The sequence below is a fragment of the Diaporthe citri genome, assembly GCF_014595645.1.
Source record: "Diaporthe citri strain NFHF-8-4 chromosome Unknown scaffold_6, whole genome shotgun sequence".
In the NCBI taxonomy this organism is placed as follows: Eukaryota; Fungi; Ascomycota; class Sordariomycetes; order Diaporthales; family Diaporthaceae; genus Diaporthe; species Diaporthe citri.
In genome coordinates this window covers 4,133,001-4,160,842 of record NW_025064851.1, presented here as the reverse complement: position 1 = coordinate 4,160,842, position 27,842 = coordinate 4,133,001, and the positions used below count along the sequence as shown (strand labels likewise).

The 27,842-nt window shown below is 56.3% G+C and overlaps 9 protein-coding genes across 9 annotated transcripts; 5 read left to right on the top strand and 4 right to left on the bottom strand.

The window, feature by feature from the left end:
- Positions 1 to 516: 516 nt before the first annotated feature.
- On the top strand, positions 517 to 4,628 carry INS49_013089 (uncharacterized protein; the record flags this gene model as incomplete). Its single annotated transcript, XM_043173791.1, has 4 exons — positions 517 to 823; positions 900 to 1,421; positions 1,505 to 1,791; positions 4,197 to 4,628. The coding sequence occupies 4 exons, from the start codon at positions 517 to 519 to the stop codon at positions 4,626 to 4,628; spliced, it is 1,548 nt and encodes a 515-aa protein (XP_043023088.1).
- Positions 4,629 to 5,423: 795 nt separating this feature from the next.
- INS49_013088 (uncharacterized protein) lies at positions 5,424 to 6,494 on the bottom strand (the record flags this gene model as incomplete). Its single annotated transcript, XM_043173790.1, has 1 exon — positions 5,424 to 6,494. One exon carries the CDS (start codon positions 6,492 to 6,494, stop codon positions 5,424 to 5,426), a length of 1,071 nt encoding a protein of 356 aa, XP_043023087.1.
- Positions 6,495 to 7,213: 719 nt separating this feature from the next.
- Positions 7,214 to 8,716, top strand: INS49_013087 (uncharacterized protein; the record flags this gene model as incomplete). Its single annotated transcript, XM_043173789.1, has 2 exons — positions 7,214 to 7,455; positions 7,516 to 8,716. The coding sequence occupies 2 exons, from the start codon at positions 7,214 to 7,216 to the stop codon at positions 8,714 to 8,716; spliced, it is 1,443 nt and encodes a 480-aa protein (XP_043023086.1).
- A 1,107-nt stretch (positions 8,717 to 9,823) lies between these two features.
- INS49_013086 (uncharacterized protein) lies at positions 9,824 to 11,213 on the bottom strand (the record flags this gene model as incomplete). Its single annotated transcript, XM_043173788.1, has 3 exons — positions 9,824 to 10,242; positions 10,329 to 10,868; positions 10,934 to 11,213. 3 exons carry the CDS (start codon positions 11,211 to 11,213, stop codon positions 9,824 to 9,826), a joined length of 1,239 nt encoding a protein of 412 aa, XP_043023085.1.
- Positions 11,214 to 13,349: 2,136 nt separating this feature from the next.
- On the top strand, positions 13,350 to 14,483 carry INS49_013085 (uncharacterized protein; the record flags this gene model as incomplete). Its single annotated transcript, XM_043173787.1, has 1 exon — positions 13,350 to 14,483. One exon carries the CDS (start codon positions 13,350 to 13,352, stop codon positions 14,481 to 14,483), a length of 1,134 nt encoding a protein of 377 aa, XP_043023084.1.
- A 1,402-nt stretch (positions 14,484 to 15,885) lies between these two features.
- On the bottom strand, positions 15,886 to 16,913 carry INS49_013084 (uncharacterized protein; the record flags this gene model as incomplete). Its single annotated transcript, XM_043173786.1, has 3 exons — positions 15,886 to 16,225; positions 16,251 to 16,424; positions 16,546 to 16,913. 3 exons carry the CDS (start codon positions 16,911 to 16,913, stop codon positions 15,886 to 15,888), a joined length of 882 nt encoding a protein of 293 aa, XP_043023083.1.
- A 3,797-nt stretch (positions 16,914 to 20,710) lies between these two features.
- On the bottom strand, positions 20,711 to 22,820 carry INS49_013083 (uncharacterized protein; the record flags this gene model as incomplete). Its single annotated transcript, XM_043173785.1, has 4 exons — positions 20,711 to 20,771; positions 20,852 to 21,371; positions 21,426 to 22,515; positions 22,566 to 22,820. The coding sequence occupies 4 exons, from the start codon at positions 22,818 to 22,820 to the stop codon at positions 20,711 to 20,713; spliced, it is 1,926 nt and encodes a 641-aa protein (XP_043023082.1).
- Positions 22,821 to 23,878: 1,058 nt separating this feature from the next.
- INS49_013082 (uncharacterized protein) lies at positions 23,879 to 24,596 on the top strand (the record flags this gene model as incomplete). The annotated part of the gene is made up of 4 exons (XM_043173784.1): positions 23,879 to 23,885; positions 23,951 to 24,129; positions 24,221 to 24,457; positions 24,525 to 24,596. The coding sequence occupies 4 exons, from the start codon at positions 23,879 to 23,881 to the stop codon at positions 24,594 to 24,596; spliced, it is 495 nt and encodes a 164-aa protein (XP_043023081.1).
- Positions 24,597 to 25,996: 1,400 nt separating this feature from the next.
- INS49_013081 (uncharacterized protein) lies at positions 25,997 to 27,256 on the top strand (the record flags this gene model as incomplete). Its single annotated transcript, XM_043173783.1, has 2 exons — positions 25,997 to 26,357; positions 26,436 to 27,256. The coding sequence occupies 2 exons, from the start codon at positions 25,997 to 25,999 to the stop codon at positions 27,254 to 27,256; spliced, it is 1,182 nt and encodes a 393-aa protein (XP_043023080.1).
- Between the last annotated feature and the right edge of the window lie 586 nt (positions 27,257 to 27,842).

Genomic DNA, 27,842 nt, shown 5'->3' with positions numbered 1-27,842 from the left:
ATAGACTAGCAACACAAACCACAATCAACTTGCCACTCTCGGTTGGATGTTGACCGAGACTAGTAAATATCGCCTGGCTTTCTAACTCCATCAGTACGGCCAACCGTGAGGCCCGGGCCGGTAGCGTGTCACGCTGGGCAATATATTGATATCACAGGAAAGAATGTGGCGGTGGGGCCTAATCCATGATAGTAAATGTTTAGTTCAGATATCGACGATTCAGTGGCTGAACCTAAGTAGGGAATAAACGGAATTGGAACTACCGTCATATATTGCACACAGTCGAACTAAATCCTGAACGTCACCTGCTGATTCGGGGCGACGTCCGACGAGGAGAGGAGAGTCCAGCACCGTGAAAGTCTTGAATGTGTCTGCCAAAATGCCTCTCCTTCGTGCTCCTACGTGATGAGCATACCATTGGCGTTCCAGCGAGTTCTTCAGGCTCTTTATTCCCTTTGCAAGATCGAACAACTCTAAAGCAGCAACGCGGACCGTGAGAAGATCGAAGAGTACACGATGCATTTCCAGTTTCTCGCAGCCTCGCTCCTGGTAGCCAATGTCTTGGGCCAGTCAGTCTGTACCAGCACGGTCAACATCGGGTTCAGCCCCACTGCAGTGCAGGCAATCGCCACTTCCAAGGCCAAGTCGAACTGGGAATGGGGGACAAATGCGCAAGGTCTCTTGGAGCTGTATGACCCTGGTGTGTCGGTGTACAGTGACAATGCCTTCCCGGGGGGAAAGATCCCTAACAAGAAGACCACTGCAACAACGTATGCAAAGGGCAAGATCTTGACGTCCGGGAACACCTTGACTGCCAAAGAAGGTAAGACACCAGGCCCATAGAAAATATGGTCGGTTACTGCAGGATAGGATAAGACACGAGGCTGATATCAAAGCAGTCAGCGCAGGCGATCCTGCCTCGCTCGGGGTTTCCGCAATATTGCTCGGCCAATCCGACTCTACCTATTCCGACGCCGCAACGCGTCAGGTCAACGAGCTCCTCAACAACGTCCCAAGATACTCCAACGGGGCCATCAGCCACCGCTACGACGCAACCATGCTGTGGTCCGATTTTGTCTACATGGTTCCGCCTACGCTGGCGTACCAGGCCATCGCGACCAACAACCAAGACCTGCTGCGGACGGCGGTCATGCAGATCGGCCTGTACCGTGAGGTCCTCCAGGACAAGCCCACGGGCCTGTGGAAACATATGGCCGGGTCGCGCACCGACGCCGGGACGTGGAGCACGGGAAACGGCTGGACGACTAACGGCATCGCGCGGGTCCTCGCCACGGTGAGACACTGGCCGACGAGCGCCGGGGGGACCACCGAGACGCAGAACCTGGTCCAGTGGGCGAAGGAGATCATCGATGGAGCTATCACTGTCGGGCCAGTGGCCGGAAGCGGGCTTTTTCGTAACTGTGAGTGGTATTCCTTCCAAGGGTGTGCCTTCGCCAGGGCACTTGTTGAACCACACGCGCGACCTACCCCTCCGTCCAAGTAGACGAAGTCATCAAATTGGCTCGCACAGACACGGCAGACATCACCACGAGCAGCAGCTTCCCCGAGGCTGCGGGAACGGCAGCGCTGGCCGCATCCGTATACCGCCTCGCGGTGCTCGCGCCGGAGACGTTTGCCACTTCCAGATACACCGGAGCAGCGGACGCTTGGCGGAAGGCCGTGGTAAAGACGGTGTCGTCGAGCGGGCAGCTGGCCCCGGTCGTGAACCCATACAGCTGCACTCAAAACACAGCATACGACGGACCCAGTCCCGAGGCACAGGATTTCGCGGTGCTGCTCTACGCTGCGTATAGGGACTGCATCTGCGCGGGAAAATGCTCCGGAAACTAAACAGTGAGTGTTAGAGGATGTTTGAGCAGTTATTAATTCGCAACGGAACCAGCCGCTTCTGGTTTTGATGGAGGATCTGTAACGAAGGTCGACTTAACCAAGCAATGATACAGTGACCACAACCTTTAGTCCTTGGAGAAATGAGAATGCAATGAGAGAAGGTGCTATAAATCTTGTGGGATGGAATATAAGGCCTACCTAGGTATTTCAAGGGATGATTGTGTCACGGTGCGCTCTACCTGAATAAGCTTATGCCAGATGGATTGCACAAGCAAACGTTGGTCCTTCAATTGAGACGGGACGTTCAAGCGCTGCTAGGACGCAGAGGACCATGCATGCCAATTCATCCGGTCTGCTCCCAGGTACTCGCAACCCCAAGCTTGAAAATATCACGGCAAAATTAGTCGCCATTGCAGCAGAGAAGTTGACGTCTCCGTATGTATGCCACTTGTGAGAGTAGTGGTCTCTTCTGTACATGCATCCTATCTCCTAATCGCTCTTAATCTCCCTGATGAAGAAGGATTCTGTGTTTGAAAAAGGGTTAAGTATACTGCGCTAACATTCTCGTGAGCTCTAAGCCCATTTTGACCCAGGCGGCAAGAATGAGATGTGTGTTAGTGTTATGGATTTTAACTGTGCAGATACGCAACGAGGGCCTGGCTCGATTTACTGTGGCAGGTCCCAAATGGCTCTTCTCTTGTAAGTTGACCTTTGACCCATCGTCTCAACGTAAAAAATCATTCGCAACGAAGAGCACGAGTACCGTGACATGAGATTTGTGGCATAATCGGGCGAGCGTGCCGTGGTTACCCTCTACAAATCACCGCGGATGCTGCCGCTCCAGCCACAATCCCGTAACATTGGAAGTGCCGGGAGACAGCTGCACACTGCGGGCCGAGGATGCGTCCTGCGCGGGAAAAACCATGCACGCATGCATATAGCATTGATGGTAGAAGCAGCACCGGTGCAGCAGTTCCCCTGACCGGGACCGGTTGCAAGGCAAGAGGGCAAGGGGACACGAGACCAAGAGGCTGGCCCTGGTTCCTGGAGGTGACCTGGACACGTTTAGTTTGGTCTTGTCCTTCTGCAGTACGTCCGTGCTGTGTCACTGCCGATGTCGTTTTGTGGCCCCTGTGGCCCCATCGATGAGTCACAACGTACACAGTAGGCTCGGGCGTGTTTCCATGGAAGTTCTTGCAACAACAAGATCGAGTGGATGCCAGATGCCCAGCTGCCCAAGCTGGAGGTGGCTGGTGTGGTGACGACGGATGTCTCTTGTTGGAAGGCATGAATAACAGTGGGTCTTGTGGGTCCGCCGCCAGCTGGCCAATTGGGCAGGATGTCGATAACTCCCGTCCCGCCCGCCGATAATGCACCGCACCCTGGAGCAGCAAGGCCAAGCAGGTACCGGAGCAACGACGTCTCTTTAAGAGGCAATGGATGGCCATAAGAAGAGGACATATAGATACTGGCGGACAGCCGGGTTGAATTTTATCAATGTCGAAGGGTCTTCGCAGGATTGAACCTGCAACTCCTGAAGAGAAGGCGGAAAAGAAAATAAAAACCGAGCCTCGTCCCCTTTCACCAAGAACTGTCTCACACCACAAGATTCCATGCGAAGCATTCCAGCGCAAGAGCCAGCTACCTGGGTACCTAGGTACTTTGAAACTCAACCTTGGAAGCTGCAGACTCCGACTCCGACTCTCCCCCCCCCCCACCTGGTCACAGCTCCAGCAAAGCAAAGCAAGAGGTCAAGCTCGACACGCACGCCCAAGCCGGAAGTGGGTGCAGCAAAAGTGAGACCAGTGCCAGTGCCCGTACCAGAGCCCAGAATCCCTCTCAGCCGCGCCCGCCGCCCGCGCCCGCTTTCACTGCTCCCTAGCCTGGGCGAAGTGAGGGGACCACACCCGCGGGCTAAACCATCCCACCTCAGAGAGAGTGGCTGCACTTGCCTTTGGGCCCCAAAAAGAACCACCCCGTTTGCTTCTCCCACATCCACCACGACCAAACTTTGGATTCTTCCAACCTTGCGACCGCACAGTCAACCCCTTTTACTCGATCGAGGACTCCAGCTTCGATAACCGACCTCGTCGCAGTCAAGCGATACACCACCAGCATCGCCTTGGTGCAGACATACAATTGGACTCGAACCACTACCCGCACATCCAAACCACCCCACCTCTTCTTCCACCACCTGCCCGCCATGAACCCCCCTCCAGAAGAACAAGATCGACGTGAGCGTAAGTCTTCTCCTCTCCCTTGCTAGGACTTTAAAAGGAGGACGCACGATTCCTTCAGGACAAATTCAGTGGCCAGCCGGCTGACCTCGTTCCCCCTTCCCACAGTCCCTCACCCCGGAGGAGCAGCGCCTCTTCCGCCTGTACGGCAAGCTCCCCTCGCGCTCCGACCACTTCGCCAAGCACCTCAAGGAGCGCAAGTACTTCGACAGCGGCGACTACGCCATGTCCAAGGCGGGCAAGGGCGACGGCGTCGACACGGGCACCGTCGGCAGCCAGCACCCCGTCCCCGAGAACATCCCCCACAACAGCGGCGGCAGCAACGGCGTCGGCGGCCCCGCCACCGCGACCCCGCCCGGCCTCACAAAGAGCGGCAGCATCTCGGGCGCCTCGGGCGCCGGCGTCATCGGCGGCCTGGTCGGGAGCCCCGCCAAGGAGAGCTCCAGCGGCCTCGTCCGCGAGACCAGCGCCGAGGAGGACCCTGACAACAAGGAGAATGCCGGCGACGCCGCGCAGCAGGGCATCCCCATCAGGTCATGAGCGTGGGGACGTGATGGTGATGTGATGGCTGGGGTGGGTCGGGGGTGGCTGTGCCATGAATTCATCGACACGACCACAGCCGCCGCCTGCACATTTCACCGCTTCGTTGGTTGATCATCTTGATTCCTCGCTCTACAAACTCTCTTACGGCCTCGCTGAGGCTTGTTGGTTGAACGGGGCTCGAATACGGTTCCATTGTCGCGCAGGGCAGATCTCTGTGTTATGTTTTGTGTCACGATGACAGAATAGGGGTGTCAGGCGTTGAAAGGGAATATCAGGACCAGGGCAAATTGTTGAGAATGGATGACAGACATGCTAGGTGTAGGTGTACTGGCCCTGACAGTTTCATGATTTCTTCCTTCTTGGTCCTTTCTGTGTGTATACGCACACACATTGCATTCGCTACAGCATCGTCCATTTGGTTTTCTTTGTCTGTTCCCATGTTTGCGTGTGCTGGCATGGCGTCTTGAATCTTCCAAGGGCAGACAGACGGAGTCTGTTCAGGAACAACCCTCCCAGATTGATTGGCGGGAACATAAGGGCGTCGAGAGGCCACTTGAGTATGTGGCAAGCAGGCGCAAAAGTGTTAAATATCACAAAAGAAAAGGGCTCCACATCTCATATGGGTATTGTGTGTACGAAATCATGTACCTTTCACTTTTGTTTATTTAGCTGTAGCCAAACCTTGTCTCCTTTTTCGATGAATGCCTCCAAACGCAAATGAGCCATTTCCCAGATGTCCCAGCCTGTCAAGGGTTCAGAAAACAGTTTTCGACTACCACGACGCTACCGTCCTTAGTCCAACGCCTTCTTAGCGAGCTCGAGCGCGCCCTCGAACGTCTTGTTCCCGCCAATGAAACCAGCCGCGTGGACAAAGACGCAGCCCGGCACGCCAGACACCTTGTCCAGCTCCTCGTCCCTCACGCCGCGCCACTCCTTGGGCAGCGCCTTGCGGCTCTCGAACGAGTCCTTGGTCACGGGCACAGTCTGCACCCTCCACTTGGCGTCGGGCGTGGGCTTCTCCGGGTACAGGACGTACAGCACCTTACCCGCCTCCTTGTTCTCCTCCTCCAGGGCGTACAGGTGGTCCTTCCACGGGCAGCTCTGGCCGCTCAGCACCATTATCCTGCCCTGCGCGTCGTACTGCGGCCTCTCGGTGAAGGCCTTCTCCACCAGGGCGCGCGCCGGTAGCCAGGCGTTGACGTAGTAGTCCAAGGTCCGATCGAACTCCTCCCCGATACGCTGGCTTGCAGTGACGAACTTCTCGTCCTCGGCGGCCTGCGCCTCGACCGGGTCGCTGGGCGCCGGGTCGTTCCAGTTGGGGTTCAGGCGGCCCACCATGGCGCCCAGCGTGAAGCCACCGTCGCTGAACTTCTTCTCCAGGCCGGCGGCGGCAATTCCTTCTGAATCATACGCGCTCACACCGTTGTCATTGGCGTCCACGGCCTCGACAAACGACTCGTACACCTTGTTGTAGATCAAGTCCACGGTGCTGGGGTCGGCGGCGGCTGAGGCGCGCCTGTTGGCGATGGCCTCCTTGCCGAAGTGCATGTAGACCAGGCCGGCGGAGCTCAGCTTGGTGTTGCGGCCGGGGAAGACGGTGGTGAAGCCGCGCTGGTGGTGGTCGAAGCGGAGGCGGTCGGCGTCGTACTCGCCGCCGACGTCGACGACGGTGTTGCAGGCCTCAAGCACCTTGGGGTCGCGGGTCCGGATCAGACGTGCACCGTGGTAGCGTGGGATGTGGGTGCGCAGCATGTGGACGGCCAGGGCCTCGTCGGCGTGGAAGTGGCCATTGTGGGTGCCGATGGTGACGGCGGACGACGAGTCGGTGGTCTTGAGGCGCTTGGAGGCGGATTCGGTGGCCATTTTGAGGAAAGGTAGGCGCCGGAGCACGTTCCGGGCGGAGATAGTGAAGAGGCTTGCGGACTGAATTGTGGCGGTTCTGCTGGGCTGGCTATGGGAGAGAGGCAGGATGGGAAACTCAAATACTGAAATCCGATTCTATGAGCAAGCAAAATTGAGTTGCTGCTCATTCGTCCCCCGCGGGTAGCAGGTGGGACGCGGGACGTGGAGCTCACGAGCACTCCAGGGGAGCTTGGACCTCAGCCTGGGCAGCAGGTATTTTTTACCGCGCGTAGAGGCGCTCGGGTACCTTTTGCCCATTTCCAGGTGTGGCAGGGGCCACAGCCAGGTCCAAATCCAGACCGGGCGAGACATGCCTGCCGCGTCGTGCAGCGTGTTCACAGTACTGGAATAATCCGGGGGACTCGCAACACCAACCGCAGCGTCAGTCAGTCCAGCCAGCTTCTCAGCCCTCCCTGCCCGTCAGTTCCTTCACCTTCAAAACCACGTTTGCGGACAAATCCACCAACGTCATCAATAGCCGACCAGCTACACCTCGGCTCTAGAAGACGACCACCCAAGTCATCTGGTCCAGCCAAAACCCTTCAAAACCCGGTCTCTACCACCTTGTCACTCGAAGCCTCGCCCGGGATCCCACATCGCGGATTGCTGCGGCTCCTTGGCTGCATCGCATGCCCTCCATCACAAAGGCCAGCATTCTCAAAACGGACACCCGCCGCACAATGCATTCCGATGCCAACAGTCGCGTACGGAGCAACTCGGCCCTTGCTGATGACGATATGAAGCACGAAGACGGCGGTCCCGACGTCAGGATGGCCGACGCGAAGCCCACCTACAAGTCGTGGAAGAAGAAGTACCGCAAGATGCGTATCAAGTTCGACCAGAAGATGTCACAGGGCGAGGATCTCTATCAACAAGAAGTCAAGGCCATGAGGAAGATTAAGCAGTTGGCCATCTACAACGAGTCCGTCTGCCCCTAGACCTGTTCCGTCAATTGCAGCTTACCCTGCTAACATTCGTGCAGCCGCCTCCTCGATCTCCTCACAGACATCAACAATCGGCCACAGATCCCCACAGAGAAGCGTATTGATGTCAGCCTCGACATTCCTTCCGATGCCGAGGAAGGCTTCATCCTGGGCATCGACAGGGAACCTCGACCTGGCCCCCGCCCTGCCAAAGCACTAAAAGACCTCATCAAGGAGACACCGCACCTTGATTTTGCTACCACCGCCGACCGCCTGCCTGAGCTTGCAGCCGACCTTCTTACTGGCATCGACTCGCCTGCTGCTGAGGCCACCCACCAGCAACACCCGCCCTCTTTCCTGACTGCCGACGACATTGACAACTACCTATGGGAAGTTGATATGCAGGCCAAGGCTGAAGCGGAGGAGCGCGGTGAGGACGTCGAAATGCTCCCCACACTCGCTCCTCTGGCACGAGAGAGTGGTGCCGGCAGCCATGGCGCGACCCGAGGCGCCACTCCCTCTTCAGCGCCACCTAACACCAAGGACACGTCAGCTGCCGGTGCCAGTAGCATCAGCACGACGAGTCGAGATTTCGCGTTGCGGAACCCAGTGAGCGTGTACAACTGGCTTCGAAAGAATGCACCTAAGACGTTCCTGCAAGACAACGAAACCGGTGAGGAGAAGAAGGAGAGGGGCCACAACGGCGAGAAGCAATCCCGCAAGGCCCACCGCACAGCGGATGATGACGAGGATGACGACGAGACTCGTACTCCTGCCAGGAAGATGACAAGTGCGGGCCGCAAACCGAGCGGCGAAGGTGGACGCGCAAGCCTAGGGGCAGCGCGCGTCAAGGGCGAGCGGGCGCCCAAGACCGAGCGAGTGACTAAGAGATCCAAGGCCGCGTCTGGTAAGGTCAAGCGGCAGTCGATGGATGAGAGCATGTATGACCTGGACGATGAGCTCGGTGTTCAGGCCGCAAACGCGAGGCCATCAGCTACTAAGGGCAAGCGCAAGCGCGTTGCTGTGGACGACGATACAGGCTACCGCCCTAAGGGAGGTTCGAGCCGCAGGCCGACCAAGAGACGTAACAAGAATAACTCTGTCAGCTTGGCCTCAGCGGGCGGTGCCGGCCCGGACGACAGTATCGAGGCTTCCGGGAAAGCCGACATTTCGCTGGGGAAGAAGGCTGCGAGGATTAGGGACGAGGCTGACGCGCTTGAGACAGCATCGGTAGATGCCGAGGCGGAGATGGAGGATTAAACCCTGGTAGACTTTTCGGGCAAGACACTGTGGAGACAGGAATAGAGCAAATGCATTTGTATCCAGACTGGTAGGGGTAAGGACGGGGTGCGCGGGCATAACCGCCAAGCAGTGCACTGTAGAAGGTGGACCACATTTTACAAGATTGCATCCTACAGAAGGAACTTCTACGTGTAAGAGACGGGAACAGAGTTGCCTCCCTGCCGGCCATATCCGCAAGGAATGCGTTGCGTGCAGCGTTGCACGCTTGACTTTATTGGACGAGAAGGGTAAATGCAGAACGGTCCCATCCTACCTGTGCTCTGTCATCATGTACCACCGCAATCACCAAAGGCTTTGCGAAGGGGCCATACGACATACTAGGTTCCTGCATAGATTGGCATGCGGCACCAAATACTTGTGACAGTGATATATATGAAGAGATGATGTCGCCTGGTGTAGTCGTCAAGACAAGGACGGTGGGCCACAGGTACCGCGCATAATTGACTGGTACTTTGCGGAAGTAGCCGTGAAGCTGAATGCTCAGGGGCGACGAGGCGTATGCTACTTCGACGATATCTGGCTTGCAACCATGCATGTGTGTAATTGGACTCGAGAAAGCTATGATAGTATACGTGACATAAGTGACTTCAAAGGTTCAAACGAGGCTAAGTAAATGGTTTCTTGATATTGTATGTACTGTGACACATGTTCAACAGATTTATCCGTCGATATCTCCTTTAATTCCCTGTATCCTGTGTTCAACCGTCTTCTCTGTCTTGATTCTTGATTCTTGTGGGTTTCGCAGTATAGATCAGCTTGGTAGGAATACAGCAGCGCGTACATGACAATGACATGAAATGTGGAATCGCACAAGTAGGAGACCGCCTATGCAAGAACGATGAAATAGGAAGAAGCGCTCCTTCCCAGAATACTTAGCAGCAAGGCCTCGGTCAGCCCCAAAAAGACCATGAACAAGCTCACGCCGTCTCGTCGGCGTCCAATAGGCTTGCGTGCTCCGGCAGACCCCAATTCACAGTTCTTTTCGCAGCCATCATGCATAAACAAACCCATCCGAAACGCTGAGATCGATCTCTTCAATCTGCGATTTCCTGTGATTTGTCCTTATTACAGCTTCTGCTTCAGCAGACCCTTCATCCTCCTCTCGACGGCGTTCAGGTATTCAGTGGTCGTGACAAAGTCCTGATTCTTGCCGCAGGCCAGTGCCAGGTCCTTGGTCATGATGCCGTCCTTGTCCACGGTGTCGATACAGGCTTGCTCCAGACTCTCGGCGTAAGCGACCACCTCCGGCGTGCCGTCCAGCTGTCCACGCTTGACAAGACCGCGGGTCCATGCGAAGATGGATGCAATTGGGTTGGTCGACGTTGGGTTACCCTTCTGGTGCTCGCGGTAGTGCCTGGTCACTGTGCCGTGGGCGGCTTCGGATTCGAAGGTCTTGCCGTCAGGGGTGATAAGCACAGAGGTCATGAGCCCCAGGGAGCCGAAACCTTGGGCGACAATATCAGACTGCACGTCACCGTCGTAGTCTGTTCGAGATGTAAGTTTAGGTATTTTCCCAAAAACGATAGACCGTGAGAGCCGTTCTCAAGCAGGCAAGAGGGTTTTCACTTACTCTTCAGAGCCATGACGTATCCGCCCTTGCTCTTGATCATCTGAGCCACCATGTCGTCGATCAGGCGATGCTCGTACCAGATGCCCTTCTTCTCAAACTCGGGCTTGTACTGAGTGTCATACAGCTCCTGGAAGATGTCCTTGAAGCGGCCGTCATACTTCTTCAGGATGGTGTTCTTGGTGCTCATGTACAGCGGCAGGCCCTGGTCGAGCGCGATCTTGAAGCTCGAGTGCGCAAAACCGGTGATGCTGTCGTCTGTGTTGTACTGGGTCTGGGCAACGCCGCCGCCATTCTTGAAGTCGTAGACCTCGATTTCCTCAGGGGCGCCGCCGTTGGCAGGGGTGTAGACCATGGAGAGCTTTCCGGGGCCGGGGATGACGCGGTCCTTTGCGCGGTACTGGTCGCCGAATGCGTGACGGCCGATGACAATGGGCTTCTCCCAGCCAGGGATGAGTCGCGGAATGCGGGGGATAATGATCGACTCGCGGAAGACGGTGCCGCCGAGAATGTTGCGGATTGTGCCGTTGGGGGAGAGCCACACTGAGCGCTGATCAGTCACCAAATTCCACGGCAGGTTTCCGCGCCTGAAAGGCTGATAGACTCACTTTTCTTGAGCTTGAACTCCTCGACACGCTGCTCGTCAGGGGTAATAGTGGCACACTTGACTCCAACGCTGTACTTCTGGATTGCCTCGGCGGCGTCGACAGTGACCTTGTCGTCGGTCTTGTCACGGTACTCCAGGCCCAAGTCATAGTACTTGAGGTCGATGTCCAGGTAGGGGTGGATGAACTTGTTCTTGATGTCCTCCCAGATGATGCGGGTCATCTCGTCGCCGTCCAGCTCGACAACGGGGTTCTTGACCTTGATCTTGGAGGCGGTCGCCATTGTTCGCATTATGCCTGCGACTCTGAGCGCGGGAGCTGCTTGTGTGACCGGAGAGAGCCTGAAGCTAGAGCGAGCAGAGGCGAATGCCGTGCGACGAAGAGTCGCTGCTGCGGCTGCGGGACGCATGATGGGCGTCTTGAAGGGTGGGGGGACCGCTCCTAGAGAAGGGTTACAGGGAGCAAGGTGGAAGGCGCAGATGGCGTCGAACCGGGCTGTTACACAAAGAAGCCTAGCAGCGCAGGTTTCGTGGTACAGCAGCTCAGTGCCGAGGTTGAGAGGCTTGGGACAGAGAGAAGGTGGGAGGTGCAGGTCTAGCACCGGCGCTCAGCAACGTAGCTCGGCCCAGCGACAGTCGACAGTAATAACAGCAGCAAGGCGCCGAGGGTCGCAGCCGACGATTTCTCCGTCTCGCAGATCTCGGCACTATCGTCGCAAAAAACAAGTGGGCCGGCCGTGAGGCGAGCTGGGATCTGGCTCCGATACCCGGATGGTTTATAGCCGCAGAACGGAGGAGAGCCCACTTTCAGCGTGGTCGGCTTGATAATAGGCAATCGAATGTCGTATATACCAATGATGATGATATGGAGGAGAGGGAAAAGGGTAAAGGAGAAGGGGAGAGCGCGGTTTTGAGGCAGGGAGGGGAAGGGCTTCCGTGACAAGTGGGCAGTTTCGGCTCAGGTTAATACCTAGACAAGTGTGTGCGCCTATGTTGTATCAAGCGGGCGCACGGAAGGGACCCATTTTGGGTATCTGAGGAAGAAGGAGCACACCTGGCGCCTGCACCTGCCTGCATGCGAGCCGTCAACTTGTTGGAGATTTCGGCCAGAGATGCCGCGGCACAATTCAAATTGTGTACTGTACTTCTTTCTAATTGACGCTCTCCGTCAAGGTGCAACTCTGCTCCAACATTCAATGCAACCCAGCAAGACATCATTTGGAAGATCAGCAATGTCTAGACGAGCATGATGTTGTATCGCAGCTCGCATCTATCCGATATAACAATTGAGACGAATTCAATTCCTGAAGTGCTTGTGGAAACAGACAGAGTACCTGCCTGTGTTAGATGCACCAAGCACAAGCGGATGTATCCGGGTACTGCAGTACCTGGGTACGTATCTTCCTGCGCGAGCTTCCCCGCAGTCGCTAAGCAGGACCCTTGATCGACCTCGTCTGAGGGTGGGGGCAAAACCTGGGGAAGGTGCCAGAGTGGAAGACAGATCGTCGCAGGTTCCGTCTGATTTGGTGCTGAAATGGGGCCACCGCCGTCGGGGACTGCAACTTCGAAACGGCCGCAAGACTCGGTCCAGTCAAGGACTCCCTTGGCTCACCTGTCGCTCAATTTGATTACACCCGTTCTACCCAATACAGTGCAGTACGGTAGCCTACATAACAAACACCAGTCGGCGCCCGCACCAGACGAGCATGTCTCTTACCCCAGTGAACTTCGTCACAACCCTGATTGAGACAATTCGCATTAGCCATAGGTAGATGGTGTCTACTGCCAGGGCATGTGCAAGCTATTATTCTCCCGACCCTGTCCACAGCTACCAAAGATCTCACCAGTGGTATGCAGGGCGAGGGAAGTGCGCGAAGGTCATGATGCACCTCCCCACATGTTTCTCCACGCCATGCTACCAGTACTGGGATCGGCCACGGCCTCGTCTGCGGCTCATCTTACGAGTTCATACTTCGGCTGCTAGCGAGAAAGTGTTCGGCACTTGCTGTCTAGCATCGCGGCACTGCCGTGGATGGGGCTCTCGCTGTGACCAGTGACGCAAAAGAATCGTCCGCTCGCTCATCCGTCGTTCTCCGCATCTGCTCTCGTGGTAGACTACCTAAATGCGGTAGGCTGCATCACCATCACCGTGCAGATTGACTGATGCTTATTCACACCTCATGGCGGGGTTCCGCACGTCACGACTACAGCGCTATGCTAAAGATCCTCACGGACTTGGTATAAATACCAGCAATGTAGGTATGATGCAAGTCGACCACCGTCGATCACCGGTTGCCTTTCATGCACCTGCTCTGATCGACATCCCGCGTCCCTTGAATGGATACTTATTAAATTCTGCCATATATTGCTGGTGACACAAGATCAACGGAAACGGATCATCCTCTGGTATTCAACGAAAGATGGGTGCCCACTCCCTCTTCGTGGCTACTGCGCTGGCCTACACATGCCTGGCAGCTCAAGATCCTCGCGTCCAGGTTGCCCTGACCCTCGACACGCCCTGCAACGGCGTCAGCACAACCGAAGATGGCCGGCTGTTCGTCCTCTACGCCCGCGTAGACGGCACGCAGGCCCAGGGTCTACCCGAGGTGGTCGAGTGGGTCAACGGCACCGGCGTCCCCTACCCGGACGCCAGGTGGAACTCGTACGCCGGGCCCGACAGTGACAGCGATCCAGCGACCACCCTTGTACGGGTCAACAGCCAGCGCGTCGACCCGAACGGCAACCTATGGCTGGTCGACACAGGGTCACCCGGCTTCGGCAGCCCCGTCATCCTCCCCGAGGGCCCGAAGCTTGTCGTGGTGGACACGAAGACAGACGAGGTCGCGCGTGTCTACCCCATGGGCAACGTGACCCTGTCCGGAAGCCTGCTGGATGATGTCCGCTTTGATTCTACGGGGTCCAGGGCCTACCTAACCGACGCAGGCGCAGGCGGCGCTCTGATCATCCTGGACCTGGACAGCGGGCGTGCCGTGCGGCTACTAGAGGGCGACCTGTCCGTCGGGGCGTTCACACCCACGAGCGGCGAGGGGAAGTTCCTGCGCTCTTCCTCGGGAGAGGCCCAGTACATCTATGCGGACCAGCTCGAGGTCAGCCCGGATGGACAGTGGTTTTACTACCAGCCGGCCTCTGGGGGCATGTCGCGCATCGAGACGCAGGTTCTCGACAAGGCGTTCTACAACTCGTCCATGGCGAGCTTGGACGTCTTATCCGGGTACGTGGAACCGTATGCCCTGACGCCGTCCACGGGCGGTACTGCCATCGATGCCGACGGCAACATCTATGTCAGTGACACGGACCGTCAGGCCATCGAGAAGATCTACCCCAATGGCACGAGGACGACACTGGTGCAGGATGAGAGACTGCTATGGGTTGATGCAATGTGGGTCGATAACCAGAACAGGCTGTGGCTCCCCTCTGCGCAGTTGAATCGAGGAGTTCCGTTCCAACCGGATGGTCAGAGCCGGATTGTGAAGCCGTTGTATGTGTACACGATAGATGTAGGAGTTGGGCCATCTCCTATTGATCACAAGTGAGCTTTTCTATCATTCGAATTCAAGGCAGTGTGTATGTAATGAAAGGCAATACGACGAGGATGGTTAGTGAAGCCTGCCTTCTTGATAATTGTACTTGAGAATGGTTTCGTTTGACCCTGTGGACACAATTAATGGAACAGTGTGAGAGGAAAGCCCAACTATGGCCCTTTATCTATTGTTGATACTGGCAATGGCCCTATGAACGATGTCTCGTTATATTACGCGGTGTCATAGTGACAGACAGTATTCCGAGCAATGACCACTGACTGCCATAAGGTAAAAAGGGCTATGCAAACGCAAAGATAATGTGAGACCTTTTCGGGAAATTCTTGACATGAAATAGGTATTTTGTGTGGTTTCTACACTGCCACAATATCGGAAGAAGGCTGACACCTCTTGGTCTCATGCTGTGTAACCACACCAACGTATGACCCGCCAACAAGCATCGAGTCCCTCCACACCACAGCATTCGCCTAATCCTGCGCCTCGTAAAAACGCCATTCTGCCCTTCTGAATACACCATGCATACATCAGTCTCACAATACGCCGTTATGCCCGCCAGTCTGCCTCGGAAGCCACACACATTCGCGCCATGCCCGCACCTCGTGCGCAGCGAGGCAAGCAACGCCACTCTCGGAAGATCCCATCTTAGGGCGCTTGGAAATGCAGAGCGAGGAAGACCGAAACACAAGCAAAAAGCAAGATAAATGGAATCAGGCTCTGGAAGGTCGAGCCTGGGCACCGGGAATGCTCGAAGAACGCCACGGCTAGCAGAAATCTGTAGGCAGCAGCAAGAGAAAAGGAAAGGGCGGGGGGACCAAGCAAGCCACGAAAACACTCGATGTACCAAGAACGCCAGACGCCAGGACGTCACGCCGTTTGTAGTGAAAAGACAGAGGATGAAAGCAATGAAGCGAAAAGTGAGAAGAATGTTCAAAACTTAGAGCATACAAGAATAGAATAAAGCGTAATGCAACTTGCCCTTCCGCTCGCCTCATCTTTTTTTGCCTTTTGTGCGTGTCGGTGTGTGAGTGGGTGTGGGTGGGTGTGGGTGCGCGCGGGTAGAAGCAAAAGTGTGGAAATAAATATGCATAAGAGCAGGCAACGAGGCAGAACCCGGAGACCGATCCGAGAGTGAGTGTGATAGGACAGCCTTGCGATGTTGAAGGCTGTTGCCTGCCCTCGGGTTTGCAACAAGTGCTGCCCACCTGCAGGTAGGTAGGTAGCTGTCGTCGCCACAGGTGACACGGCACCATCTCTCTCTCCAGTAAGGCATGAGAGACACACGTCGCACGCGATCCCCAAGAGCCACCACACCACTCCACAAAGAAGACGAATCCAAGCGGGCACAGCCACCACCATCCCACCACACCCACACGCCAACGACCGACGGGAGGCCCCGTCAGTAACCCCTCGACGACGATGACGACGACCCCTTGCTGCCCATCCTCCTCTTGCGCGCGTTGATGCGCTCCGGCTCCAGCATCTGCCCGCAGTCGCGGCACTCCCAGCCGCAGCGCGAATACGACACCTTGCGCAGGCACTTTGTGCACCGCCACCAGCTGCTCGAGATGTTGCGGTCGTCGAACCACCCCGCCGCCTCCTTGCCGTTGCGCCGGCACAGGTCCTCGCGGTGGTAGTCGCGGTAGTGCGCGCGGCAGTGGTCCTTGCGGCCGAAGGCGCCGATCCCCGCCGCGCCCGCGCCGGCGCCGGCCGCCGGGGGAGGTGGGCGAGGTGACCGTCTCGAATGGCGTCGACGTCGCCGACGCGGCCACCGCCTTCTCGCTCCGCGGGCAGCGGTTGTAGTCGCAGAAGTACACGTCCGGAGGCTTCAGGTGCACGTGCTTGATGTGCCGGTCTAGGTCGGCCGACCGCCGGAAGGCCTTCTGCCGGCAGCCGTCGTAGAGGCAGACGTACTCGGGTGACGGGGTTGACATGATACTATGTGGTGTCAGTATGCTGTGGTTTGGAAGCATGACGACGGTGCCTTGAGCAAGACAATTAGGAGTAGGTGGGAGGTCTCGAGAAATCCGAGGACTTGAATGGGCTTTTATGAACTTACCTGCTTGGTTGTATGTTGATGGAGCCCGTCGCTGGTTGAGAATTGTACGTGGTTTTGTACTGGGGGCTTGTTGCGTCCGTCCAATGGGCCGTGTAAGTTCCACTCGTCGTGGATGCAGTAGACCTTGGTATTGGCACTTGACGACTGGAGTAGTGAGACGAGTCGAAGTCGTGGTTAAAGCTGTCTAGGCTTGGGGACACTGCATACGTCGTCGGAGAACCTAAGGAAGCCGTGTCATCAGAGAACCCGGAGAGGCTCCTTTGCAGGCTCCCGTCGTACTCTCCGTAATCCACCAAGTCGTTGGCTACGAAGCCGACGTTGTTGTAAGCAGTGGGCACTCTGATGTAGTCGTATCGAGCGCCAGACATCCTGGCATGGGAGACGCCGGCCACGGGCTAGGCCGAAGAAGAGAAATGACACGCAAAATACTGGGGTAGGAATAAAATTGCTGATGAAATTCACGACGTGAAACAAGGCATGATCTTGCTGGAGAGAGAGGAGAGGCAATTCTCTGAGGTGGATGTCTTGCCCAGAGGGATAGATGATGAGGACGCTTGGAGTGAGGTCAGACCCTCGACTATGGTTGATATATGTATAATTGTCTAAACCAGAGTGTTGGGCGAGGACCGTTTGTCACAGCTCGAGAGAGTCTGGTCCGGCAGGGCTTAGGCTTGATAGAACTGGCACTTTTGACATACGAGGCGAGCAAACGACACCGGGGATGAGAGATGGGATGATGGGGACAGGCGCTTTATTGGTCCGCATGGTTGGGCGTTTGCTTCTCATGGCCACGATGAACGATGCGGGCATAGGTGATGAGGCATAAATGTGCAGGACTACCAGAACAACAAAGACAGACTGTCATTCCCCCTCCGAGCCCCCCAAGACGCGATGGAAGCGTCGCTGACGCGCATGGAAATTCGGCAGGGAGGAGAGGCTCAACTGCAGGTTGACTCACCCCAGGGCTTCTAGAAACCGATACAGCCACATAGCCTGAAACTTTGCCCATTTGCGGACATGCAGGACCGCAGTAGTAGGGTGGAATAAGAGCGCACCGGGACCCATGTAGAGAAAGCTGGCGCTGGTGGGCTGTCAGGGGTGGTGTCCTATCAGATCAAAACTCGGTGAGCCAGGGAGCGAACATCAAGGCCCAGGTACCGCGGCCGGGGAGCCGAGTCGAAGTAGAGGGCGTGTAACAAAAGGCTCAAACAACGGTGGGGACGGGGCGGTGACATCAGGCATGCCGAAGGAGGGATACGTGGGAGGGAGACAGCCGTCGAAACAACCCATCTGCCTGCCTGTGTTCCCCGATCGAGGCCTGATAACCTGCAGATGGCGGTCGCCTCGACGGGGCTGACAAGCACCAGCATGCCGTCGAATAGAAGCGACGCAAGTGGACGATGCGATGTCCATAGCCGTCGAGCCAGGGTGGAAACATGGGCGGGGTGGTGCAAGAGGGAGAGCAACGGCTCCACATAGGGATGAGCCGCGATGCAGGGTGGGCAAGGCTTGTGGCGTACACATGGAAAAGAGGGTGTGGTGGGCAAGAGAGAAAGAGAGTGTGTGGGTCAGTGGATGTGGGTGTGTTTGCACGGCATCTCTCCCCTTGGGACGAAGAGCCACGGTGACCGCTTGGCCATCTGGTATCCGCACACCGAGATAGGTATTGGCGGAATCCTCTCGGCACACATGAGCCATTTTGTTTGTTCGTAGCGAGGCCATCAAGACCGGATGGATGGCACTTGGGGCTCCCCAAACCGGAATTGAGTGGCACGCGCAGCTGGTCATGAGGACGCGGAGGGCCCGGGGACAAGAGGACTGCGAGCTGTGGTCCAAACATCGCAGAGGCGATGATGTAGTCCTCTTTCGGAGGTGCCAGGTCATGACGAGGTACCGTGTTTATCAGTGAGGCGTATTGGGGGCTGAGGTAAAAGAGAGAGAGACATGCATGCACGTCGGCTGCGCCAGGGACCTGCAGATACCAAGATGCGGAGCCGGGTGAGTGACACATGTAGTCGTTAATGTAAGCCCGGCGACAAACCCGCGCCACAGCGTTAGACAAAGACAGTCAGCCTCAATTCTCCGCTTAGCAGTGCTGCTGCCACTCGTTGGCCAATGGCGTCCTTAACTTGCCTGGTTCGCTCGTGGTTCGCCCGCCAAGCATCGCAGCAGCGGTTCGCCCGACAGTCTGCCTGAGCTGCCTCATCGAGGAAAGGGTGTCGGTGCGCTGGCCGCGTTTGCCTGATCCTGCTTGGTCGCACCACGTACCCATCGTTGAGATGCAGGCTCTTGGGGGTCCAAGGGCAGGGCTCCCAGCAGCGGAGTCACTGGTTCATGGTGCTCGATGGCGCCAGGGTTGGGTTTGTCTGCGGCGAGCACCGGGCTGGGAATTCCTGAAGACTCCAATCTGGTCGTGATGATGACCATCCGCCGGGTCCGACCGGGGTTCCATCAACTGGCCAGCAGGACTGTCCAGGCCCCAGAAACAACAGAAAATGCCTCGATCTTAGAGCCAATTCAAAATCCTTCGCGGCCCCAAACCCCTGGAGTAGCGTTTGGTGATCATGGGCAGCCTGGGCATGGACCGGGGCCGACTGCAGTCCTTCTCACCGACCGCTTGCTTGCATCAAGCATGTCTCGCGCCTGTGTGGCCTATGATAGGGTCCGGGGAAAGCAGCCGAAGGAGCTTCGATGGCCCCCAAATCGGGGTGGTCACCCGCTCACGGCACAGCACTGGACCTGCAGGACATGACGCCGCAGTCCACCGGGGTACGATCTGGGAAGGATTAATTAACAACGTGGTACTTGAAAAACCGCGCACGACGCTTACTTGCTCAAGAAGCTGGGAGATAAGCAGGCCGGCTGCAGCGAGGAAGAGAAAGAAGCGCATCTGGCGAATGTCTTTGCTAGTGAGCCAGGCCCCAGACGCCGAGTCTGGCAGTGCCAACGTTTATTGCTGCACGTCATCTCCAGGCAGCAGTCGTCACCTGGCGGGCTCAATCAGTGGGCACAGCCACCGGCAGCGCATCGAGGCCTGAGGCTCAGCGTTGGGAATCAATAGGGTTGGAGAAAGGAGTGGGGATGGAGAAACAAAACAAAGAAGAAAAAAAAAAGATTTGCAGAATCGTAAGCACGAAAGTGAACACAGCAGATCGAGCAGGCAACTGGAGCAACGAGGCATAACAAGAAGGCAACCGGACGGACTTCATATACGTAGGAGCCTCCTGGAAGTGTTGGGCACCTGGAAGCTCACCACCGAGGTCCATGTGTGCCAGTTGGGCAGCAGTGCATACCTCCACCCGAAGGCCAGTGCTGTGTTTCGAAAGGTGCAGCCGGTGACTGAGAAATAGAAGCACATGCGTACACACGGCGCGCGGTCAACCGCGAACAACACGGCAGGGCTGACGAGGACACCACTTGGGTCGGCTGCAAGTCAACAGCTTTAGAAGCATTCAGCCCATTGGGCTCCTTGGATAGATCGATAGTGCGGTGGAACACCCACCTCGTCCCTTGGCAGCAAGCACTTGGCTGAGAGGCGTCAGCGATAGGCTGGCCTTGAAGGTATGCTCTCGCTGTCAGCCTCGTGCAATGATTCGCAGCGGATCATGGGCCAGTCTCCGTCTGATCGCTATGCCCACCTGCCCGAATGTCTTTACATTTTGTTCTTAACAAGCAGAAACCACGACCGGGGGCACATCATTTTGCTGGGAGCAAGCAGCATTAGTCAATGTCTCGGACCTGGAGGCTCAGGTATCTCTGTTGACATGCTTCTGGCCTGTCTAGCTGCATGGTTGTTATTGACGTCGTAGAGCGCGTATCCCCGAGACATCTGTGCCTCTGTCGCCGTTCAATGTGGACAAATTGTTGCAAGTACACACACGAACAAACCCCGAAAATGGCCTTCCAAAGGATCCAACCGCCCCTGTTCGACTGATGGGCGGTTGCCAAATTTCAACACACCGGACTCCTCGGACCGAAATTCTCTGCCTTCCACAAGCTCCGTGAGAGCCAGACAAAAAGGACCGCCACCGTCCTCCTCACAAATCCGCGGGAGTGCAAAGGAGGCCATCCTTCCTGATCGTCTCCGGGAGATCAATGAAAACATTAGCTTGCAAAGCACCGTTCGAGACCGGGCAATTGCCCGTATCCCACACCCGACCATCTTCTAGACTTCGTCCTCGAGGAATTTGTAGGCGAATTTGAAATCGGCCTTCCTGCGGTTCATCCTGTAAGGGAGAGCGTCAGCACGGAGCGCGATGCAGAATGGCCAGACCATCCCTTATGGGGCCACCGTTGGGGAACTAACCACGTTGATTCGTAGTCGAAGAATCGGTATGTGCCTTGCTCAAACTCCTCGGTGATGTTCTTGGGCTCTTCGTGCCTCTGGAACCACGTCTGGTACTGTTTGTGGAACCGCCATGCCTGATCCTTGAGCGCCTTAGCGGCCAAGTACTGCTGGTATGTCCCCTGTTTGTAGTAGAAGGCATAAAAGAGGGTATCATTGTCCACTTTGGTCGGCTGGTACAGCTGCGGGTTGTCCATTATCTGGAGCGGCTCCTTGGGCCATGTCTTGTTCGTGTTCCAGTAGCTTTCGGGATAATAGTTGCGAGGTGGCTCCGCGTCCGCAACGTCAGGGGCCATTTTACTAGAAGCCGCAAGCAATCGTTGCGCCGAGGGCGACGTGGCAGGTGCGGTAGGATTCGCTTTCGTTGCCTCCCATGATTCGACGAGGTCATCCAGAGAAGACGGGAGGTGGTATATCGACTCCTCTTCCGGCTCTGGCTCAGCAGATTTGACACCGTTGGTGACGCCGTTTGTATGAGGTGCTGCAGCAAGGTCAGTAGGGAGCGAGGTTGACAGATTTCTACCGCAAACACTACCTTTCGGTGCCTCAGATGGCTCTGGAACCGCCGATGCTTTGCCTGTTGCACGAGAAGGCGCCGGCTTGGCGGCCTCGGGTTTTGGCGTGGAGACTGCTGGGGCGGGAGCACTCGCGGGGGCTGCAGGGGCGGCTGGCGGGTGTTTTGCCTCCACTTGTTGTGGCAGAGGTGCGGCTATCTGCGCTGACGAGATGCTCGGTGAACTTGTGGAACTCGTCTTGGACTGGTTTGCTAATGAAGAAATGCCGACTGCCGGGTGTGCGCTCGGTGGGGGTGGTAGCGGTGCGATTCCCACGTTGTTTTTGTCTGCCGCTGCCGCTGCCGCAGACGCATATTTCAGTCCCTCCCCGGGCGGTCTCGTTGGCAAGGACGCCGGTTTCATGCCATTATTGCCCGGTATGGGGCCCGTGATGGTCGGTAATGACGGAGCCGAGAGAGTTGCGAGGGTTGGCAGGGGCGATTTGAGTTGCGAAGATGGCTTCCTGCTCGTTGCTGAGCTTCCAGCATCTGCTGATGGCTTCTCCTTTCCTTTTGCTGCGGCGCTTGAGGACCTGCCCTCCGTCTCCGTCACGTCGTCCTGCACCGATTGGTTGTCTTGACTGGAGATCTTGTCGTTCTCCTGGTTCATACCGAAGACGTCCTCTTCCTCCTCGAGATTCAGGTCGTCGTACATCTCCTCGTCGTCCATGTATTCCTGCGACGTCCCCTCCTCGACGTAGTACCGTATGGAATCCTTGAGGTCAAACACCTGGTCTGCCTCAACGCCGCCGTTCATCAGTGACCTCCGGATCAGCTCAAGTTTGCCCTGGTGCCACTTGTGTTTCTCGATGACGGTCTCGATGTTGGCTATTTGTTCGGCGTCGTCTTTCTTGGCTTTCTTCCCCTTCTTCATGCCGGCTTGTAATAGTTCCATGTCGGCCTCCATTTTTTCAATCTGTTCCTCCAGTACGTCGATCTGTGAGCCGAGGAAGTCGCTGGCCTCGAGCTTGGCTTTCTCCTTAGGGTCCAGTTTCGCAGCAGCAGACAGTCCTTCTTTCGAGAACGCCTTTGTCTTCATCGTCTTCTCCACGGCCTTGAACTTTTCCATTCGCTGAAGCGCAGTTAGTCTCTCGAAACGCTGGGTTTGACCGCCAGACCAACCGTCTCAATCAGCCTCCTGTGCTCTATCAAAGGACCCTTGTCCTTGATGTCGTTGCTGGCTGCCCATGTCTTGATCTGGTCTCGTAGCCTCTGCAGCTTCTTTATCTCCCGCTTCAGACTGTCTTCGAGCTTTTCCTTCTGCGCGGGGTTATTTGACTGCTCGATCTTCTCGTAGATCTCGTCAAACTCTTCGATGCCTTCGGCGACCTTCTTGAAGGTCTTGTCGACCTCCTGCGCCAGTTTTCGTGCTGCCATATTAACGTCGTGGCGTCCTGTAGGGCATCCAAGGGAAAGTGTAGTAGGTCGGAAGCTATGCCACCGAGCCAAAGAGGGGTTTCCGCGACCGGTAGCAGGCGTAGTGGCGGTCCGAATCGACGTGAAGCTCAGGCGGAGCTACCAAGGTGTTCGCTCGGGGCCGAGGCTAGAGCCGGTCAGTGGTTTGTCGTGGTAGCCCAAGTACCCGACAGGCGTGGTCAATATGTACGTGCGTGGATGGAAATGCGATTGAGGTGGGCGCTATGCGTCTTGTCGGTGTTGAGAAAGGGCAGTGGTGGGGAGACAGGAGGGAGAGGTCACGTCGGCAAGGCTGCCATTGCTTGAGCAATCCAGCCAACCGCACAGGTCTGTGACCAGACAGGCTGGGAGCGCCTGGCTGACCCGATGGCCAACAGTCACTAACTAGCCATGTACTCACTGTTAGTAAAGCCGAGGCCACGAGGCTCGCGTCGCGCGCGCTTTTCGGGAGAAATGGAGCTACAAGCTCATGAATAGGTCAATGCCTGATTCCAATGCGTTCTGAAGCCCTCCAAGACCCGATGTTTCTCTGTTGTGAGGAATTGAGAGAGTTTCGACTTTGTCGTGTCTTATCTGCTCCCCTTCCAGGATACATGGCACCTGGCTCTGCAGCAGACGTCAGCCGCTCAACGACGGCCCACCTTGGGCGCACAGGCCATGCAGGCTGCCAGGCTCTCTCCAGCCCCAAGCTGAGCTCATCTGCGCATTGCCAACCAGGCCCAGTCGGGGCCCACCCCATACCAACTTTGAATTAGGCCTCCCAATCTCGGAATAGACCTAATCGGCCCCCATGTGCCAGTGACCTTACCCATGGCCTCACCTGTAGGCAGTTGCTCTATCTGAAGTGTCTAAACTTGGCTCAGGTCCCAAGATCTCTGCAGCTGCAGGAGAGGAAGTTCAGGGGGAAGTCATCCAGCCAGATCTGTCCGAGGCGGGTGTAACTGGCCTCCACAACCAAGGCATATCGGATAGGCATATCGGACAGCGCAACTGCAGACATCTGTAGCCCCAGTCTCAACATGAAGGGTGAGTTGTTCTCTGCCTTTCCATGTGCATGTGCGTTTCCAGCCCTTCTCATCAGTCACTCGCAGCCATACTTCAGCGAGTGCTCTCAGCATCTGTCACGGTGGAGAAGGAGCTGGTTTCCTCCATAGGCAAGGGCGTTCTGGTCTTTGCTGCGGTGGCCCCAGGTGATACGGAAAAAGAGGCCGACAGCCTTGCGGCCAAGGTCATCAAGCTGAGATTGTGGGACGATGAGAACGGCGGAAGGGTAGTTGGCCCCCTCCCAGGTTTCACTCTCAGCTGAGCTCCTCGCACTCGTCACACATCTTGTGCCGTCCCGTTGCCTGACACTCGCATAGTGGAAGAGGAACGTCCAAGACATTGGGGGTGAGGTCCTCTGTGTATCTCAGTTTACCCTGCTCGCGTCCACCAAGAAAGGCAATAAACCGAGCTTTCACCAAGCCCTAGCACCGGACGAGGCGAAAAGGCTGTACCATTACTTTCTGAGCAAAGTCAAGGAGGGATATGCTGCGGAAAAGGTGAAAGACGGCGTCTTCCAAGCCATGATGGAGGTCGCACTCGTAAACGATGGGCCGGTACATTTTCTCTTCCTCTTCTGACCCTGGGATACTAAGAACAGACTCGCTAACAGTGGTTTGCCAGGTCACATTGGAAGTCACAGCCGGGAGGCAGCAGGAGGCTGAGGATCTGCCCAAGCCAGGCAGCACCAAATGATCATAAACACTTGGAGCAGACAGTAGCCAACCGGCTCTCAGTTCAAGCTGTTGTGCAATTGAGCCCCCGAAGGGCGAATAATCAAGTTTTCCAGATATATCCACACAAAGTTTCATGGCGTCTTGTTCATTTTAGAGCCTGGCCTCATACTTGGAAACATAAAAGTCTAGATCACAATTCCATTGATTTATTCCTTGGGAACGTGAGGCCTCCTGTCAGCACTCTAGTTGCACTCAAGTGGCATCCATGGTTGCATTGCAAATTTCTCTACAGCAACTATATTGTAGTGATTGGTTCATTTCGTGCGACTGAATGCCATATACCACTTAGTCCATGGCGTACTAATGATGTTGTAGCAGGCATATTATATCAACAAATCCAGGCATGGAAGAAAGCTGAAGTACGGTCCATGGTCTTCTAGCTTGAGGCTTGAGTTTGGTGAGTCATGCGCCGAAAGATTAGTTACCATCGCGAGCATAATACAGAAGACGTCGTGTCCAACTTGTTAGCTACAGACAGGCTTTATTAGTGCAGGGGCGTTTGTGAACTAGGTGGACCGTTTGGGCCGGCCGGACACCATAACCATCATCGTGGGATGGCTCCTAGCTCCTAGTCATAGCCTATTGCTTAATTATCAAATGAGAAACACGTGGTATGATCCAGGAGTTTCCAGAAATTGCCAAACTTTTTTTTTAATATTTACGGAAGTCGAGATTCATTTGACGTTGCTGCTTTTGCTGTATGGGTAACCAGGACAAAGACTACCCATTTACAACCATTCGTTATCTAAACTCTCAACCACCAGTGCAGCAGAGCTCCATTTCTGAAATAGACTAATCCTTACTCTCACACACATTAATAGCCCGTAGCAAAATACAAGACTAGGAGAAGGTTGATACTCATGTTGGAGTAAACAGTGTGGCAGTTGCCATGGTGAACCCCGAACGCATAGGTACCTAGGTACCGAGGTCGATGCCTGAGTTGAGGTACCTGCGAGCCTGGGCACTTGCCCCTCTTCGATGATGGACTCCAGACTCCAGGAACCCCACCTCTGGGCCCTGAGCTCTTGACAGGGATGCGGCTCAGTGACAAGCCCCGCTTGAAGGCTGCATAGAAGGTTCACGAAGAGCAAGCAGCCTTTCTTCGTGTGATGGAAGGAAGCCACAAACATTCCTGTGCTGACTGTTGCCTGCATAAAGCTCCAACCTACCCTCAGCCTTCATATTGGTAAGCTCAATTGGCCCAACTGCAGCTCCAAAACACAAAAATTCCTACCAACGTTACCCGATCACCTCGTCTCCCGTCCACACACGGCGTATCTGCTGTGCCTCCTTCGTAGATTGCACCAGGCTGTCACCGACGTATAACACCAACAACTTCCTCCCTCAACCGAATCAACGATGTCTACCGAAGAATCCAAGCCCACAGGACGCAGCCGCGTCTTCTTCGACATCAGCATCGGCCAGCGCCCCGCCGGTCGTGTGGTGCTGGAGCTGTACAACGATGTGGTGCCCAAGACCGCCGAGAACTTCCGCGCGCTCTGCACCGGCGAGAAGGGCCTTGGGAAGTCGGGCAAGCCCCTCCACTACAAGGGTTCAGGCTTCCACCGTGTCATCAAGCAGTTCATGATCCAGGGTGGTGACTTCACCGCTGGCAATGGCACCGGCGGCGAGTCCATCTACGGCGAGAAATTCGAGGACGAGAACTTTGAGCTCAAGCACGAGAAGCCCTTCCTGTTGTCCATGGCCAACGCTGGTCCTGGTAAGTCGACTCCCCTTTTCTGATCCTAGCCGGGAGGGGTTTGCACAAGAGTTCGCAGCTGACAGATGCGTTTGGCAGGTACCAACGGCTCTCAATTCTTCGTCACCACCGTCCCCACTCCCCACCTGGACGGCAAGCACGTCGTCTTTGGCGAGGTCCTGACGGGCAAGTCCATTATCCGCCAGATCGAGAACCTCCCCACCGAGTCGGGTGACAAGCCAAAGAAGGACGCGGTGATCGCCGACTGCGGCGAGCTCCTGGGCGAGGAGGCCGAGCGCGCCACCGCCGCGAGCAACAAGCCCGACGCGCTTGGCGACCCGTACGAGGACTTCCCCGAGGACGAGGTGTCCAAGCACAAGGACACAGGCGGCGACGGTAAGGAGGCTGAGGAGCTGTCCGCGCAGAAGGTGCTGCAGATCGCGTCTGAGTGCAAGGAGTTCGGCAACAAGGCCTTTAAGGCAGGCGACGTGGCCACCGCCCTGGACAAGTACGAGAAGGGGCTGCGGTACCTTAACGAGGACCCGGACCTCGACGCCGTGGGCGACGCGGCCGCGTCCGCCGACATCAAGGCGAAGATGGACGCGGTGCGCTTCACGCTCAACAGCAACGCCGCGCTCATGAACATCAAGCTGGCCAACTGGGACAGCGCGGCCAGCCTCGCGACCTCGGCTCTCGCAGTCGGCGGCCTCAAAGACGCGGAGAAGGCAAAGGCACTGTTCCGCCGCGGCCAGGCCTACGTGCGCCTGCGGGACGAGGATAACGCCGTGGCGGACCTGACCGCCGCCAACAAGCTGGTCCCCGGCGACGCTGCTATCTCCAAGGAGCTGGCGGATGTGAAGAAGAGCATCGCCGCGCGAGTGGCCAAGGAGAAGGCCGCCTACAAGAAGTTTTTCACATAAAGCCTTGCGGGTCCCAACGGCTGAGTAAGAGGAGGAGGGGACGGGACATTACAACAACTCAAAAAGTGGCCCATAGAAAAGCCCATCATCTTTTTCTGTTTCACACTTTACATTTTGGAAGGGGCATCTGGTGGTTTGCTTGACACATGGATGGGCGTTTTCACAGGGAAGAAGTCACAGATACCAACAACCGCAGACCCGCCAGAACGTCTGCATAATGAGCCATGAGAGAATTGAGCCAAACACGAGATTCATGGCCAAGTCACTGTCGGGTGATAGTTGTGACGACGTAGTCTTGAGTGTTTGGGATTTCGTCAACTGCTACCGTCCCACCGCGATGAAATGGTGGGCGCGTCTAAATACCCGCATGCTGCCGCGATGTGCATGTCCACACCGCGGACCCCCATACTGCAGAGCAGTGCTCGCGAAGATACATAGAGTAGAGGACACAGGCCAGGGCCGTCCTGCCAGACACTAGTGACCAGTATCTGGACAAAATGAGGATACCATCCATCTAGAGATAACTGATCCATCCATACGCAACAGCCAGCCGCCCACCTAGCCTCCCCAGGACTCAAGTCCGGAC